General features: G+C 34.8%; 1 protein-coding gene across 3 annotated transcripts in view; it reads left to right on the forward strand.

The window, feature by feature from the left end:
• Window positions 1-19364, forward strand: part of ZMYM4 (zinc finger MYM-type containing 4) — a 148374-nt gene that overhangs the window by 97536 nt on the left and 31474 nt on the right. For all 3 annotated transcript variants that reach the window (XM_044237782.1, XM_044237781.1, XM_044237783.1), the window contains 13 exons: window positions 2899-2983; window positions 3229-3484; window positions 9103-9277; window positions 9388-9600; window positions 12178-12328; window positions 12821-12936; window positions 13435-13710; window positions 13884-14034; window positions 15217-15389; window positions 16203-16353; window positions 16906-17046; window positions 17375-17412; window positions 18381-18525. In XM_044237782.1, coding sequence (XP_044093717.1) covers window positions 2899-2983; window positions 3229-3484; window positions 9103-9277; window positions 9388-9600; window positions 12178-12328; window positions 12821-12936; window positions 13435-13710; window positions 13884-14034; window positions 15217-15389; window positions 16203-16353; window positions 16906-17046; window positions 17375-17412; window positions 18381-18525 — 2071 coding nt within the window. The remainder of the gene's footprint in view (window positions 1-2898; window positions 2984-3228; window positions 3485-9102; window positions 9278-9387; window positions 9601-12177; window positions 12329-12820; window positions 12937-13434; window positions 13711-13883; window positions 14035-15216; window positions 15390-16202; window positions 16354-16905; window positions 17047-17374; window positions 17413-18380; window positions 18526-19364) is intronic.

The raw sequence follows: 19364 nt of genomic DNA on the forward strand, positions 1-19364 counted from the left end.
AGATATGTAGATGCAGAAAGACATCTCATAATTTACTATTCATTTTTCATAATAGATGCTCTTGCTCATGGTAAGGAAATATCTACTTCAGATCACTAACAATCATTATTTAAGAGTAAAATGATGAAAACCTGTTAATAATTACTAAAAGAACACAAATTACTGCTGTCAGCATTATTATTTAAATTGTTGGATTTTTGACCTGGTACATGTTAAAGAAATGAGAAGAAATGGAAGAGGGGGGAAAATTATCATTGTTTACTAGTAACGATCTATTAGGGAATTAATAGAATTCATGGAAGCTTAATGAAGTAGTGAATTTTAATTATATAAAAGACAGCAATATTTCTGTAAATCATTGTTTCTCAGGTAATATGAAAATGTATTCCCTTTGGTAAAGCAACTTTTAAAAAGTACTTATGTCAGGTAAAAGACAGTTTAATAGAATAGAGTGACTTTTTAAAAATGTAAGGTATTAATGATTCCTAAACTAAGAGAGAGTTTTGGTATAATACTGAAAATATCAGTAGGTCCTGATGTTTTGAAGAATAAATAGGCATGTATGCACACAAACATTACACGTGTGTTCTAAAAAAAGTAGGTTGATAGTGGTGGACTATTAAATGGTTAGACCTATCCCAATTAGGTTTATTAGGAGAGTGTGATATCCTAAAATTAGGCTGATAACGGGGCGCCTGGCTGGCTCAGTTGGTAGAGTGTGCAACTCTTGATCTCAGGGTCGTGAGTTTGAGCCCCATGTTGGGGTAGAGTTTACTTTAAAAAAAAAAAATTGGGCTGATAATGATACAGAATAGATTGCCACAAGACATTTTTAAACAATTTGGTATGTTAACAGTGAATGGAAGGAATTCAGTAGTTACTCAGAGAAGGGGGAAAAATTGCCCTTTAAACATCAAAGTAATTAAATCCCAGGTGGATTAAATTAGGAGTTGGCAAATTCTCAGCAGCACGCCGAATCCAGCCTGCTTTCTGTGTTTCTGTTTTGTTTTTGTTTTTCTGCACACTGTTCTTGTAAATAAAGTTTTATTCATTGCTACATTCATTCATTTACATATTGGGAGTACTTTTGCTCTACCAGGGCACAGTTGAGTAGTTGTGGTAGTATGGCTTCCAGGGCTGAAAATATTTAGTATCTGGCCCTTTTCAGATAAAGTTTGCTGACCTCTCGTTTAAAGGACTACAACTTTATAAGAAATCAAAGGTATTTTACAAAAGTAAAAATTAGATTTTTGGCATAGAAATGAAAACCCGTACATAAAAAATTTAAAAAGTAAATATCAAAAAAATGTTGATAACATGCTACACAAAGTTAATATTGGTACATTACAATGCTGTTTTTATAAGTAGATATTACAAAAAGAATTGCAGATTGAGACAACAGTGGAGAAAGACTTTTAAATGGCTTTTTACACAAATTGCTAGCATAAATCTAATTAAAAATTTAAAAAAACTATCATTGTGTATCAAGAACATTGACTGTGAACCTTTTTACCTAGTAATTTCACTTCAAAAATCCTTTCTTTAGAACGTAATGCTAAGTATGAGAGTATGAGTATTCACAGAAATGTTCATCATGGTATTTCTGACTATACCAAATGTTGGGAAACAAGTGGACTGACATTGGGTTATGGTTATATATTCTCAGTGTTATGTAGGACCATTAAATTGGAGACCGAGGCCAAAGGAAAAATCAGGAATACTGATCCTGTCTTTATTTATATAAGTTTTCTTGTTTTATTCATCATGGATTGTACATTTAAAAAATAATGCATTAAAATATTTATCGTGTTTCCTGAGATTTTTGGTACCTTAATTTTGTGCCTGAGGTCGGTTTCTCACTCCCCTAATCCCAGTCTCATCCCTGTGTAATCTGATATGTCTGTTAAATCATTTATCTATCAATATTTCTCAAATGTGAGTAATGCACCAGATACCTCTTAACCACAAAAGAGGAGGTTATATTGGTGTTGTCTGAGAATTCCAAGAAAAAGAGGTCCGTTGGGGTTTTGCAAGTTTCAACGTGATAAACAATGAGTGGAAATAAAAGTTAAACCTGCCACTTAAAGATTTCACAGTGAAATAATAGAATTGTAAAAACCAATAACAGCACTGAAAACTTGTAGTACAACTCAGTTATATGTGGTTATTCATGCTGAGAAATGTTTACATTCACCAAAAAAGTCATTGAAATAAATAACATTTTAAAAAAGTATTCTCTCAGAATTCTCAGACTCCCTAGAATACATCTGCAGACCACAGGGTCTTGGAATCCAACTTAAAAAACACAGATGTAATAATAGCCAAATGTTCAGTTGACTCAAGTGATCAAGAAATCATTTTATTAGAATGATATATTCAGTTTAATTACTGAATATAATATGATATATTCAGTTTAATTAATGAATCTACTATGTAGAAAAATAAAAGCCTCTAAATTACAGGAGGGGAAAAGACTGGAAAGAAATATACCAAAAGAATAACAGTGGTTGTCTTGGTGTAATGGAAATCTGAGTAGAATTTTTTCCTTATTTCTGCTTGTCTAAATTTTGTATAGTGTGTATTACTTTTATAATAGATAAATAACAACTTAAAATACTGTAATAATAAGAATTTTCAAAAATAATTTAAATATCTGATAGTGCTACAGACTGTAGGCTTTCACTTTTTACCTCTTACTTTCTCAGCATATGCAAACTGATTATACCCTTATTGCAATTATAGTTTGCTTGCTATTATTTCTTACTAATGGTAATGTAGTTTGAACATTTTCTCCCCGCTGTGTAGCCAAAGAAAATGTGTTGAATGTCTGGATTTCTTTATATACAGTGTATTTCTTCTTTTCTCTAAGTATTTATTTATTTATTTTCTTTTTTGAAGGAGTATAGTCATGGCCAACAGCAAAAAACTCAAGAAGGGGAATTGAAAATTAGTGCTGTCTTTTCAGTCAGTGGCAGTCCTCTTGGTAAGAAACAGAACTGAGTAAAGTGCATCATGTTTATTTATTCTGACCAGTATGATGAGAAGAAGTATCTACTTGATTAGTAAACTAGGCAGTTCTCTGCCCATTTAGAATGGCTTTAATTGTATATTACATAATTAGTTTTGGATTTCAACACTAGTTCTAGAAGAGAAAGAAAGGATATATATACTTAAAGTTCATGGCAAAAAGTAAAACATTAAATTTTTTGTTTGTTTGTTTGTTTTAAGCTCCACAGTTGACTACTGGCTTTCAGCCTTCACTGGCGTCATCTGGCATGAATAAAATGCTTCCTTCAGTTCCAGCCACAGCTGTCCGAGTTTCCTGTTCTGGTTGTAAAAAAATCCTCCAGAAGGGGCAAACTGCTTATCAGAGGAAGGGGTCTACTCAGCTTTTCTGCTCCACGCTGTGCCTCACTGGATATACAGTTCCACCTGCCCGCCCACCGCCTCCGCCCACCAAGAAAACTTGTTCAAGTTGCTCAAAGTATAGCAGAATTCTAAATTATCTCCTTTGTTTGTTTCCTTTTAATGTTCTTTGTTCTTATCTGTGTATTAATTTTCTACGTTTCCATGTTTATTGAGAATTCCCACAGCATGTTGCTGCTCTCAGTTCTGTTTTGTTTGTTTTTAAGATTGATTTATTTGAGAGAGACCAAGCTGGGGGGGAGGGGAAAAGGGAGAGGAAGAGAGGCAGAATCTCAAGCAGATTTCCCACTGAGAGTGGAGCCTGATGTTGAGGGGCTTGCTCTCCCAACCCTGAGATCATGACCTGAGCCCAAATCAAGAGTTGTACGCTCAACTGACTGATCCACCCAGGCACCCTTCTCAGTTTTTCTGAATACTAGGTGCTCAGCTTATTTTAATTGCAAACAATGTGCCTTTTACATATTAAGATATGTTTTTGAAATAAGCCTTCCCATCCTTGTTAATTGAGATGCTTTATAAAACAAAAACCATGCCATCATGTAATACCACAACATTTTATCTTACAGGTAATAGAAATCCACAGATATTTGAAGTTGTATATCTTGTTATCTTTTCTTATCTTTAAAAGGTCTTCAGTGTATATATTTTTTATCTTCTCTGAACTACCTCAGAGGTTGCATTTTAGTGTTTAATATCAAAAGAACATGACCTTAGTCCGTGATAACAGTCATCCTTGATATATTTGAAGAATACGAATTCATTTTGGCTGATTTGGTAAGGTGATCGTTAGAAACCACTTAAATAAGTCAGAGAAAAATGAATAATGCTCTTGTTCTAAAACATTTTGGCCTCTATTTTTAAGCTACTCAAAACACAATTTGTTAATTTAGGTATTTGTATTTATAGTTCCTAATATGGATTCTTCCCTTTTTCTGTCTGGAAAGGGAACAAGATGCTCCCTCTTCTGGTTTAGTTGGAAAAAGGCATTTTATAGACTTGATAGAAATTTGAATGTGGTTCCAAGTCTTTCTCACAGCTAGTTATGTGGCTTCCTTTTATGTTTCATGTTTGATTTAGTTAAAACAGACTTCTTTATTTATACTGTTTGAATTATAAAATATACTTTTAAATGTGTGTACTTCATTTCTATATTCTCGTATACTTATTAGCAGGTTCTAAGATTAGATCAACTTGAAAATTATAATTTTTATAGGGTTTTTTTTGTTTTGCCATGAGATAATTGCATGTAATAACTTTGTCTTATGCTTCTTTATTTAATTCTACTTTAGTGATTGGCACTTTCTAAAATTTGTTTTATTTCTTCTTTCATAATAATAAATATTTTCAGAGATGTATCAGTGAATTTTAAAATGAACACTCAGAGAAGTTTTAAAATGTATGCCCTCTTTCTGTCTGTGTCTTTAAATTCTTGTCCATACATATTATTTCTTTTCATCTAAATTTATTATATCCCTTTGGTTTGCCTAGTGTTATCTGGAGATAGGTCATTTTCACCTACTTGTCATATCATACCCATCTTGATCTTACATAGTTCAGTTATCTTTTAAAATTGCATTTGTCTTTTATTATGTTTGGTCTTATCCATAAATCTTCCATGTTTTCACCCTGTCATTCCTTGACTCTTTAACTGTTTTATCTCTTCATTCATTCACTTATTCTACTTAACTCTTCTACTTCCTCATTCATTCACTTACCTGTTACGCTTTTTTCACCCCTTGTTCTTTTCCATTTGCCTCTTACTGTTCTCCAGCAGGTACTCCTTAACGGCCTGTCACCTCTGCCTTTTCTTCCCATATGCTTCCTGACTTTTCTCCCCTTCTCATTTTATAGGATATCTTTGCTGTTGCTGCTCGGCCCTCACCCATGATCAGTCTTCATTTTCCTTGCATTCTGTTTGCTTCCTGAACTACTCTTTTATTTCCTTTTTACCGCTTTACCCTGCCTACCCTTGTTTTCCTCTTTTTTTCTTCTTCTTTTTTTTAAACCCCCTCAACGTTGGCTTGAATTCACGACCTTGAGATAGAATCTGACTTGAAATCAAGAATTGGACACCTAGGGATGCTTGGGTGGCTTAGTTGGGTAAGACTCTACTCATCGAGTCCCACATCAGGCTCCTTGCTCAGTGGAGAGTCTGATTCTCCCTTTGCCTACTGCTCTTCCCTGCTTGTGCTCTCTCTCTCTCTGACAAATAAAATCTTTAAAAAAAACAATAATTGGACGCTTAACTGACTGAGCCACCCAGGTGCGCCTGTTTTCCTCTTATTTACACAGTCATTACAGCAGTTTTGGATAGTCTGGTTTATCTGACTATAAAATTGTTCATTTGGATTATACCTTAAATATAAGGAAATTGGATTCAAAGAAGTTAAAAGATTTCCTCAGAGTCACATAGCTGGTTAATTTTACTAACCCTCTTCCACCTGCCGCCCTGCAGCTTCCCACCCCCCACAGTCTATATTTTCAAACAGGTTTAAATTATAAGTTAATCCCCTGAAGGATCCCAAGAAGGATTTCAATTTAATTTGAATGGGTGGAGATAGAAAAAATTTCCTTCCTGATAGCCAGTGCTATTTTTATAGACCAGTAGAAATATAGCAGTAGCACTTGGGTTGAAAGAAACTGATTAGCTATTTGAAGTAACAGTTTTATTTTTCTTAACCTCTTAACCAGATCTTTTACCATCTTGAATTTAACCTAAACTCTTGAGTATATTTTGGGTAATCATCATTTAATTTTCAGGTCTCCTTAGTAATAAGGACCTACCACTGTTTTTTTTTTTTTTTTAAAGATTTTATTTATTTATTTGACAGAGAGAGATCACAAGCAGGCAGAGAGGCAGGCAGAGAAAGAGAGAAGGAAGCAGGCTCCCCGCTGGGCAGAGAGTCCGATGCGGGGCTCGATCCCAGGACCCTGAGATCATGACCTGAGCCGAAGGCAGCGGCTTAACCCACTGAGCCACCCAGGCGCCCCAGACCTACCACTGTTTTTAAAAATCTATTTCAGATCCTCCATAAAAGAGGTAGTTTGGAGGATAATTTTTTTAATATTGTTAGATCAGATTACTTGATGTAATGATACTCAAAGAAGTAACTATTTCAGGATTGTCTGTATCATTTCTGAATTTTTACTATTTGGAATCAGATATAATCTACAGTAAGATGTAATGTAGTTGGATGTTAGGCATAAGAGAAATAATACTTGCTTTTATTTTTCCTTGCCTTGATCCATGCTGCTCCCCAATCCTTATCTCCTTAACCTTCCAAAGCTCCTATTTTAGATATAGATAAAATGTCAGGTAGGGTAGCCTTTCATGTCACATATTGTCTGAAATAATTGTTTCTTCATTTTTGTTTCTATTGTACATTACGCTTTTTCATAATTATTTTACTTTTATATTTTTAAGGACACTTCTGTGATGGTATTTTATATGTTACTTGTCTTTTTGTCCCATTATACTGTAAGCTTCTTGAGTACGTGCTTGTACCATATTGTGACACAGGGTGTAGCTAGTGCGTGGTTCAATAAAAGTACTCAATAAGTACCCCTGTAAATGTACTATATAAAAATCTAAGGGCACCTGGGTGGGTCAGTTGGTTCAGCATCTTCCTTCAGCTCAGGTCGTGATCCCAGGGTCTGGGATAGAACCTCATAATGGGGTCCCTGTTAAGTGGGGAGCCTGCTTCTTCCTTTTCCTCTGCCCCTCCCCCGGTCATGTTCTTTCTCTCTCTCTGTCAAATAAATAAAATCTTTTAAAAAAAACTAATTAAAAAGTAATTGTAAAGGCAAAAACATGCAGAAAGTTAGAAGAGCCTACAGCTGTTAAGTACAGAAGATGAGGTATGGAGTTATACACTCCATGAGTATATGCAAGGTATATATACAAGTATATACAACAAGGAGGTATTCCTTGTGATGATTCTGTTATGTTTACTGTTACCTTTTACTGAAGTTGTAATCTTTTGTAAAAAGTATTCTATTAGTAAAATCTAAGATGAAAGGTTGAATATAATCATTTATATACTATTAATGTGGGTGTATACTCATGGGAGAGAGATACCATTTAGAAAATTTCCATCAAGGCATTTTTTCCCCCACTGGCTTTTTTTTTTTTCTTTTTTTTTTTTTCTTCCTGAGAGTACAAGCATGAACCAACGAAGGCCAGAGAGAGGGAGAGAGAATCTCAAGCAGGTTCCATGCTCCGCGCTGAGCCCAACTTGGGGCTCGATCTCATGACCCTGAGTTCATGACCTGAACTGAAATAAAAAGTTGGTTGCTTAACTAACTAAGACACCCAGGAGCCCCTTCTATTGGCTTTTAAAATGGTTTTCACTTAATGTATTTAATAAACTGCTATGTGGGAATACTGGTTTGGGGTTAGAATAAGGAATGGAATGGTAGGAGGCCTTAGAAGTGTTTGAATCTTCATTAGATTTGCTACTAATGCTTACGAATTAAATTATTATTATTATTATTATTATTTAAGATTTTATTTATTTATTTGACAGACAGAGATCACAAGTAGGCAGAGAGGGAGGAAGGGAAGCAGGCTTCCCGTTGAGCAGAGAGCCCGATGCGGGGCTTGATCCCAGCACCCTGGGATCATGACCTGAGCCGAAGGCAGAGGCCTTAACCCACTGAGCCACTCAGGCACCCTTACAAATTAAATTATTTAAAAAGTACTCCGGGCGCCTGGGTGGCTCAGTGGGTTAAAGCCTCTGCCTTCGGCTTGGGTCATGATCTCAGGGTCCTGGGATCAAGCTCCACATCGGGCTCTGCTCAGCAGGGAGCCTGCTGTCCTCTCTCTGCCTACTTGTGATCTCCACCTGTAAAATAAATAAATAAATAAAATCTTTAAGAAAAAAAATAGCAGTACTCAATTTTATATAACCATGCTAGAGTAGACACTGTGTAGCTTGAAATGTATTTTCACATATATTTATTTATTAAAGATTTTATTTTTAACTAATTTCTGCACCCAACATGGAGGGTCTCTCAACCCCAAGTTCAGCAGTTACATGTTCCACCAGCTGAGCCAGGCAGGTGCCCTGTAGTTGTACTTTTAAAATATGGTGTTTCTAAAATTTTTCAAATGTAGTATTATTTTATAGAATATTTTGAAAATGCAGAAGAGCCTAAAGAAGAAAATTAACATCTCTTATAATCCTACCTACTAGAGATAATGAATGATAACTGTTTGATGTATATCCATTTAGTCTTGAAACACCTTATACTCCCAACAGTTCTATGAAGTAAGCCATGTCTTAGTTATGTTTATAGAACAGAATGTAAGGATCAGAGCAATTTATCAGTGTACCTGGGAAAACCGAGGTGTTCTTATTTAAATATCAGTGTCCTTTCCATATATATAATTGTCTCTGACTTATTTATTTATTTAAGATTTGAGAGAGAGAGAGAGAAAGATAACGAGAGAGAGCATGAGCAGAGAGGGGAGAGAGAGAGAAGCAGATTCCCACTGAGCAGGGAGCTGGATGCAGGATTCCATCCCAGGCAGGACCCTGGGACCATGACCTGAGCCAAAGGCAGATACTTAACCAACTGAGCCACCCAGGCTCCCCTGTTTTATTTATTTTAACTGACAAAAAGGAAAAATACAAATGATACTGTGGCTTATCCTATTTTTATTATCATTTTTAGAGATATTTTAAATCCAAAGGATGTGATCAGTGCCCAGTTTGAAAATAGCACCACTAGTAAAGATTTTTGCAGCCAGTCATGTCTGTCAACATATGAACTGAAAAGGAAACCTGTTGTCACCATAAATACGAACAGCATTTCAACCAAATGCAGCATGTGTCAGAAGAATGCTGTTGTAAGTCATCTTACTTTTGGGCAGGGGGTCCAGAGAGATTAATGTTTGTGCTTAAGAACAGCTTTTGATGGTCTCCGCTTGTTGGTGGTGTATTGTTTTTTAATTCCTAGATTCGACATGAAGTTAATTACCAGAATGTGGTACATAAACTTTGCAGTGATGCCTGCTTCTCGAAGTTTCGGTCTGCCAACAACCTCACGATGAACTGTTGTGAGAACTGTGGGGGTTACTGTTACAGTGGCTCTGGGCAGTGCCACATGCTTCAGATAGAGGGCCAGTCCAAGAAGTTTTGTAGCTCAGCATGTGTCACAGCATATAAGCAGGTACATGACTATTGTTCCTTTTAGGAGGATCTACTTGTTTTGGTAGATCTTATTTATGAACATGTTGTCACAAAAATACTAAGATGTTATTATTAGCTTAATTAATATTTTAACCTATAAATAGAACCTGTCAAATGAATATGTATTAAAAATCCACTTACAGAGTTTTATAAGTAGCATATTTTTCTCTTCGTGCATTTGAAATACATGTTTTTAGGGCATGGCATTGGTATTTAAAATATGGTTCATGTTTTTGAGCAATATTTTGAAAATACACAAAGCAAAATAATGCATCTCCCAGAGAGACCCAGTCTCATCTTTTTGGTGAATAACTTTCTCTAAAATATATTTTTGGTTTGTGTATAAGTGTATACTTTATTATTTGACAAGGTAAGGTCCAAGTTAACATATATTCTTGCCATCAAATCCATATAGTTGAAATTGGAATTCAGAAAAAAAAAATCTTAGGATTGTCTTTAAAAGGTTTTTCCTTTTCTTCATGAAATAGGAAAAAATAAATGTACATCATATATTATTTTGTGAATTGATGAGGTTTATAAAAGATGAATTAGATGAATGCTGTATGACAAATGTCTGTTAGGTAGTTTCATTTTTACTGTATTTGTATTGTATTAGTAAATTTTGATCACGAATTAGATTTTAAAATTCATAAATCCAAAGGAATAGTAAAAACCTTTTACATTTTAAGTTTTACAGTGCCTTCCTGTTTCAGTGCATTAGCTGATCACTCTTTTTCTTAAAATAGTGAATTTTTATACAGTCTAACAAGATTCATGAATGTAATGTGTGAGAAATTTCTTTTAAATTATTATTAATACTTTGCAGTGATTTTGTAATTTTCAGTGTTATACGGTGTTTCTATTTCTTGTTATTATGGAGCACATTAAAGGGGCTTAGCTTTACTATTTATTTCTTCCTCTAGAAACACCTTGGTTTTGCTTTCACAGGGGGAAAAAAGCCAGTATCTTCATGAGCTTATCCTTGTCCAAAGGACTATTTTCTTGGTATTGTTTCTTGGTATTGTTTAAAGTTACTTGGATTCAGTCCATTGAAAGATGGTTTATATTCCACAAGAGGAGAAATAGGTTGAACAATCTTAATTTTATTTTATTTATTTATTTTAAAAATTTTTATTTATTTATTTGACAGTGAGAAATCACAAGTAGGCAGAGAGGCAGGCAGAGAAAGAAGAGGAAGCAGGCTCCCTGCCAAGCAGAGAGGCTCATGGGGGACTCGATCCCAGGACCCTGAGATCATGACCTGTGCCAAAGGCAGAGGCTTAACCCACTGAGCCACCCAGGCACCTGAATCATCTTCATTTTAAATTAATTTATTATTTTTAATGTAGCCAATATCTATTAAATTTCTCACATATTAATATGTACTGTGATGTAGAGAAAGAACGTGAATTTAGAAGTAAAGCAGATCTCTATTTGATTACTTGACTTTCTATTCAAACAGAATTTTACCATGGGGAAAGCAGTTAAAGTCCTGGGTCCATTTTCTTATCTGTGAATGGATATTATACTACTATTGTTACTGAGATGTTGTTAGGATTATGTGAAGTAAGAATGAGAAAGCACCTTGTATAGAACCTGGCGTATTGAGGATGGTCATATCTGCTGCTTTCTTTCCTTTTTCATATATAATTTTTTTCCTTCTTTATATGTAATTATTAAACAGACATTAGATGTGATTCCTGTTTTGAAGGTCTACCTGTCTCTCGGGGGAGATAGACCTACTGCTGAGTAGAGATAGTATGATGGAAGTATTATGGTACAGGAGGGCACAGAGGAAACATGACCAGTTCTACTTGATAGGACAAGATGAAACTATCAGCAGAAATTTCACAGAGATAATGAATACTGGATATACTTCATAAGTTACCCTGAATACGTGATACATTAGTAGTATTTAGCATTGTTTGCTAAACAGACTCGTTGATTGCTTATATGTAGACACTTTGATATCCAAAGTTTGCTCCCACTTCATTGCTTCCTTGCTTATTGCTTTGTGTACTTTGTTGTTAATACTGGTAGAGTATTTGGTAATGAATTTTCTAATAAGTTTATTCTCTTGAATTCACATTTTATGGCCATGGATAGAACCTTTTGGGGGAGGGGTTCTTCTGATCTTTAGTATGATGTAAGAGCATGAATTGCCTATTGTGTACTTTTTTAAAATTCCATTTTTAAAACTATAGTTACAATCAATTAATAGATCCCCAAATTAATTGCCAGGTTATGGTCAACATTATTTTTTAATGAAATAAAATAGAATGGAAAATATAAACATGCATCACATGCCATCATGATTTATATTGTTTTATGAAACTTTTTCAGTTTTATATACATATATGTGTAATACACAAGTAAAACTTCAAAAGTATGTATTGGGTCACTTTGTAAAATTTATTTCTTACTGAGGATTGTAATCGTAAAAGTTTGAAAGCCACTAATTTAAAATATCTCAACAGTGTTAAGTATAAACATTTCAAAGAATTATGCTTTTATTTATAATTTGGTAAAAATGAATGTTATTTTATTCTCTTAATAGAAATCAGCCAAAATTACACCATGTGCGCTTTGCAAATCATTGAGATCCTCAGCAGAAATGATTGAAAATACCAATAGCTTGGGAAAGACAGAGCTTTTCTGTTCTGTTAATTGCTTATCTGCTTACAGAGTTAAAATGGTTACTTCTGCAGGTAATACTGGTTTCATAAACTATATAATAGTTGAAAAAAGTTATGGTTATTGCTCTTTTGTATGGTACAGATTTTTGTCTAAATTTAATTGATTTTTAAGGCAGATTTAAAATATTTCAGGTCTGTGTTGTAAAATATCAACTCTTGCCTTGATTTCTTAAGTTAGATGTTTAGTTGTTTGCCTATTTGTGTATTCCCATTTTCCAAAAGAATTTCATATGGCTTCTTTAATATATCTTTTTATCCATACCTGATTTATTTCAGTATTCATTTATTTTGTAGTTTCAGGGTAGGCTATTCCAACTTTAAATTAACAGAAATGTTATTAATGTTAAGTTAGTTTTTGTCTGTATGTGACATGATTTAGTTTCAGTTCCTGCAACTTGACCTGGCCCTTGAATTTTCATATATTGGATAATAGTTACTTATTTTCTCAAACATTTGTATACATTTGTATATATTATTCATTAGTTTTTATTTTGATTTGCTAAGGTGTACAAGTCCAGTGTAACAGTTGTAAAACCTCAGCAATTCCTCAGTATCACCTCGCCATGTCAGATGGAAGTATACGCAACTTCTGCAGCTACAGCTGTGTTGTCGCGTTCCAGGTACGGCTTCAGAAATCTTCCTCTCCTCCAGTCAGTGAGGCGCCTGCTATGTAGTATGTAAACTTGGTAGGTGTTTGCTCCTGCCCCAGTTGCCTACACTTTCTCAGTCTTGTTAAACGTGGATTCTTTGACTTTGGTGTGTTTGGAGGATTGTTGTTTAACTGGCTCGCATAACATTAAGTGGAATTGTTATTACCCAGATTATCTATTGGGAGGATATTTTTAAAGGAGGTTATTAGTTTGGGGCCCTGGCTGGCTCAGTCAGTAGGGCAAACCGCTTTTCATCTCAGGATCAGGACTTCAAGGCCCATGTTGCACATAGAGATTACTTTTTTAAAAAGTTTTTAAAATTAATGAGATTATTAGTTAAATTATTTTAGTTTTTGGATATAAGTGAAACTGTGCCCATTCAGTTATAAGCTGCTCAAAGATAGCGAATTTTGCTTGTTTATTTGAACAAATGATTACATTAATCATCTTGTTTGTTTCATTTTTCAGAATTTGTTCAATAAACCAGCGGGAATGAATTCTTCAGTAGTGCCCTTGTCTCAGGGCCAAGTAATTGTAAGCATCCCCACAGGTTCAACAGTGTCAGCAGGAGCGGGGAGCACCTCTGCTGTTTCTCCTACTTCTATCAGTAGCTCTGCTGCAGCTGGTCTCCAGCGACTTGCTGCGCAATCCCAGCATGTTGGGTTTGCACGAAGTGTTGTGAAACTCAAGTGTCAGCACTGTAACCGTCTTTTTGCCACAAAACCAGAACTTCTTGACTATAAGGTAAAGTATAGGATCCTGATAAAGGGTTTGAGTATAAGATGGCCTATATATAAAATCATTTCTGGCTTTTTATCTCTTGGAATTACATTACATGTTTTGAAAGTAAGAGAGAATAGAATTTCCAAAAGATAAACCAAATGTTTAATTAGTACTTGATGATTATTTCTTTGCAGGGTAAAATGTTTCAGTTCTGTGGCAAGAATTGTTCTGATGAATATAAGAAAATAAATAATGTAATGGCAATGTGTGAATATTGTAAAATTGAGAAAATTGTAAAGGAGACTGTGCGATTCTCAGGTGCTGACAAGTCATTCTGTAGTGAAGGTAAAGGCAAGATCATCTTACTCCTGATCATGTTGATCCTTTTAAAAGTAACTGATGGTTTAAGCTGTTACTGTTTAAGCATATCTAGTTTATCCTTTGTGTATAACAACAAAGCCTTTTGTTTACACTTGGTTTGCTTTTTTCTTCTGAGCTAGTCCTTCATATCATATAGATGTCAAAATGAAGGAAAAATCATTGAACTGTATTACAGAAGATGGTGGTGATATGAAAAACATTTTCTGTTCTTACGTTGATAGGGATCTTGTAGTTATTGCACTTTAAAAAATCATTTATTTATTAGGTGGGGGAGGGGCAAAGGTAGAGGGAGAGAATCTTAAGCAGCCGCCCTGCTGAGCATGGAGCCTGAGTCGGGGCTCCACCCCAGGACCCCGAGATTGGTCATGGCCAGAGCCGAAACCAGGAGTCAGACACTTAACCGACTGAGCCACCTAGGCACTCCTGTTACTCTTATTTCTAAAGAGAACTTCTTGGGGCGCCTGGGTGGCTCAGTGGGTTGAGCCGCTGCCTTCGGCTCAGGTCATGATCTCAGGGTCCTGGGATCGAGTCCCGCATCGGGCTCTCTGCTCAGCGGGGAGCCTGCTTCCTCCTCTCTCTCTGCCTGCCTCTCTGCCTACTTGTGACCTCTGTCAGATAAATAAAATCTTAAAAAAAAAAAAAAAAAAAAAGAGAACTTCTTAAATTTTGGTAGCATCCTAAGATTACACTTCTTTTGTTTTAAATGGATATGTTTCTGAATAGGCAAATCAATGTGAGGTAGATTGTCTTCTTTATTTAGATTAGTATTTTCTATATTTAAAATGTTTTGTTTTATTCTAAAACTGTACACAATTGGCTTCCTAGACTAGTGGCTTTCAAACCTTTTGACCACAACACACAAGAAGAATACATTTTACATTGTGACCTAGTATGTTATCACCCACCCAAGTAAAATAAAACTTTTATGAAATAAAACTGGCTTTTATTATGTGTGATGCATTATAATGTTTTCTGTCCTGTCTTATTTTGTTTAATAAAAGAAAATGATATTTCTTTAAATTGTTCTCTTAATCTACTAATTGGTGAGGATCCAAGTGTGAAAACATTTTCACAGGGCATTTAAGTTTAAAGATGTAGATACTTAGTATTTTTTTCTCACGTAAATTTTATTTTTCCTGTTTTTAGGTTGCAAATTGCTTTATAAACATGACTTGGCAAAACGCTGGGGAAATCACTGTAAAATGTGCAGTTATTGTTTACAGACATCTCCCAAATTGGTACAGAATAATTTGGGGGGAAAAGTAGAAGAATTCTGTTGTGAAGAATGCATGTCCAAATACACAGTTCTGTTCTATCAGGTAAATATAATCCATATCCCTGGAGTTTTTCAAGTTAGGGCATACATTGCTTCCTTTTATTTTTTAACGTAGTACGAAGGGCAGTTTAGTGATTTAAAACTTGTAAGTGTTAACTGTATGGCATTAAAGAAAATAAATGTATTATGTCCTCTTTCAGTATTAATACAAGATTTAGGAAGACTTTAATGTCACTGAAGTTACATTCTTTTTTTAAAATTTCCTTATGGAAGATTTACCAGTCTTAAGATATTAAAGTATTTAAAATTAGCATTTTATTAATTTTTTATCTAAAATGAATTTGTCTTCTGATGATTTTGAAGGTGATTGTGTCTTATTTTGATTTCACTGTGTTTTTAAATTACCCTTTATTGGCATCTCTATAATGTGACTTAATGTTTATTTTATTTTATTTATTTTTAAATATTTTATTTATTTATTAGAGAGAGAGAGGGAGAGAGAGCAAGCACAGGCAGACAGAATGGCAGGCAAAGGCAGAGGGAGAAGCAGGCTCCCTGCCAAGCAAGGAGCCCGATGTGGGACTCGATCCCAGGACGCTTGGATCATGACCTGAGCCGAAGGCAGCTGCTTAACCAACTGAGCCACCCAGGCATCCCTTAATGTTTATTTTAAAGATAGTTTAAAGTTTAGTTTAAAGATAAAAAAGTTAAGTACCATTTTAGGGTAGTTAACCTTCAGTTTTGTGTTCTAGATTCTAAGTTAGTTTCCTCACTTGTCTTTTGTGTGCTGCTTTAATTCTGTCAGGCCACGGATAATTTGTTTTTTACTCCTTTACCATCTTAACTTCATTTTTAGATGGCCAAATGTGATGGTTGTAAGCGACAGGGTAAACTCAGTGAGTCCTTGAAATGGCGAGGAGAAATGAAGCATTTCTGTAACCTGCTTTGTATCTTGATGTTCTGTAATCAGCAGAGTATGTGTGACCCACCTTCACAAAACAATGCAGGTAAAACTAAACTTTACAGTCTTTGATCAGTGCCAGGAACAACTACTGTTCTACAGATTGGGAACTTTAAACAGCTGTTAATAATTTCATAAAATGCAAATTCACAAATTTCATTCTGTTTAGATGACATTAACATTTAAATCCCTGTTTTGTTTAACATCTTGGATTAAGGCTTTGTGAAAATGAGTTCATTGTGTTTTCTCTGAGCACACTGAATTAAATAAACTCTAAGAACTATGGGAAAGAATGGCAGTTAATATTTATAATTGTGTATATATACCTTGACATCCTTAAAAAAGGATTTGAGAGTAAAACAAAGGACGTAGAGTCTAATCACATGCCTTTTAACTGTACCACATGCATAGTTATGCAAGAGAAAGTACATGGAATACTTTTAAGTTTCACTAATTAAAAAGGTAGACAAAAGCCCAGTTAATCCTTAAGTGATTCTTAGAATTTAACCTTGCTAAAAGCATCGTTTAACCTCCTTGAGATGTTGATTTCTTTGTTTGTGCATATAAATTATAAGGTTTTCAAATTTTTGTTTTTTAGCAAGTATTTCCATGGTGCCAGCTGCTTCAGCAGGGCCCCCATCTCTAAGAAAGGATTCAACTCCAGTTATAGCTAATGTAGTATCATTAGCCAGTGCTCCTGCTGCTCAGCCCACAGTGAATTCTAACAGTGTGTTACAAGGTATGTCTGATTTGAAAGCATTTATCTAGCCTTTTGAAGTTGAATACAGTCAGTCTGTATCTTTTTTTTCCATCAGTGATCATTTTCCTATGTTTGACACACTTACCTTATGAGTGGCGCCTCCCTGTGGGCTGCTGGGCATTAAACAATGTCTTCATCACTTCCAGATATCTTTTTTTCATGTGACACTTTACATGTAGTATTCCTGTGAATTAAGATAATTCTTGTTTTTGTTATGGGATTTTGTCTGTCATTACACCATCAGCTTTAAATGCTGCTGTTTAAATAATTGTGTAAGGTCCTAAGTATTTATTTTCATTTATATTAGGTGCAGTTCCAACAGTAACAGCAAAAATCATTGGTGATGTAAGTTTTATTCTTTTAACTGGTATTGCCACTATATTTAATGTTCCAGCTTTATACATTTGAATATGTCTATGCTAATTTTCCTTGCTTTATTCTTTCTTATATGAAATAAATTTTATAAGCTCATTTAATCTTTGGGAACAAGATATTCTGGTTATTTCATTAGGCCTTTTATGTACTTTGATTTCTTTGAATGCTTGTTCTGTATAGTTACTGAAGGCGGTTTTTTTGGTTCGTTTGGTTTATGTTTTTCTTGGTTTTTTTGTTTGTTCGTTTGTTTTTTTAGTTTAGTTTTAGAGAATTAGATTTTACATAATCCAGGTGTAAAAGATATTTGAGGTGTTTTGTAATGTAGTCAGATTATAGATGAAATATTTACAAAATGTACTTTGTTTTTCACCCAGGGCAGATTATCCTTAAATAAGCATTGTTGGGTTTTTACTCAGTTTTTTTTTTTTTTTTTTTTTTTTTTTTGGTCTCTTAAACAAGAGAAGAAAAAAATAAATACGAGAAAAACTTATGACTAGAACAGGGGCATTTCTAAAGTGTTTTCTGGTCTCTGGGATAACTTTCGTATCTTTCTTTTACGTTACTTAAGTGACCCTAAGTGGTTCTGTTATTTCTAGTTATCTTGAAAACAAGGTCTTCTAAGACTCAACCCAGGAAATAACGTTTTCATTTTAAACATAGCCAATATTGTTATTGGCCAACAGTATCTTACAATAGAAATAGTGTTTTTCTTGGTAAATAGAACTGTTAATTAGATACATTCAGTGTCCATATATAGTTATCAAACTATTTTATTACTCTTGCTATTTCAGGAACATTGTATTTCTTACATATTTAGTAAGTTCTCTGTTTTACATGTAATACCAATATAGTATTTCCTTTGAAGTTATAATATTTCTTGTAATTAATCATAAGCTTTTGAAAACCTCTTTGGTTTCTGATTTTTTTTTTTTTACTAGGCAAGTACACAAACAGATGCCCTGAAACTGCCACCTTCCCAACCCCCAAGACTTTTGAAGAATAAAGCTTTATTGTGCAAACCCATCACACAGACTAAAGCCACCTCTTGCAAACCACATACCCAAAACAAAGAATGCCAGACAGGTATATTCCTTGCACTTTCTTCCTTTAAATTTTTTTTTAGGGGAAAGGAATATGAAAGCTGTTTACATGGATTGAGTGCCTACTGTTTCCTGCGTTATGTATTTGGTTGCTTATATACTTTACCCAGTTTTGTTCTCACAACAGTGAGTTAGGTATTTTCACCCTCTGAGAATTAAGAAATTATGGCAAAGAGAGGGTTTTAATTTATAATACCATGCTTTGAATACTTAATTTTCTTTTGTTATTAATAACAGTGTAATTTTATGAAATAAGCCTAGATTTTGAAATTATATAGACAGGGTCTTAATTAAGAGGAACTGTTGTTGTTGTTTAAGATTTTATTTATCTATTTGAGAGAGAGAATGATGGGGGAGGGGGAAGGGAGAGGGAGAAGGAGAAACACACTCCCCACTGAGTAGGGAGTCTGAAGCAGGGCTCCATCCCAGGACCCTTGTATCACAGCTTGAGCTAAAAGGCTAACGCTTAACCGCCTACCCCACTGAGCCACCCAGGCCCCCTGAGGAACTATTGTTTTGTAGAGCATCCTTAGGTTTGAACTTTTCCACCCTCTGTTTCAAATAAAGTCAGATTTTTGTGCAAAAGGGCTTTCTTTTCTTATGAATGGCCTCTCCCCCAGGCAAAAGCTCTCAGCTACTTTTCTGGATTCTGGGTATGGTGCTATCCTTTGATTTTCTCAGCTTGCCTCTCCTGGCATAGAATCTCTGCCCTGCAAGTGATTAGGGCCGAGGGTGATTGGGACCCAGTATTCTTGGCCTGCCATTCCTGCAGTAGGGCCTCCACCCAGGTACCCAAAAAGTCTCAGAATTTTTTTTTTTTTT

The sequence above is a fragment of the Neovison vison genome, chromosome 2 (assembly GCF_020171115.1).
Source record: "Neovison vison isolate M4711 chromosome 2, ASM_NN_V1, whole genome shotgun sequence".
NCBI classification, from domain to species: domain Eukaryota; kingdom Metazoa; phylum Chordata; class Mammalia; order Carnivora; family Mustelidae; genus Neogale; species Neogale vison.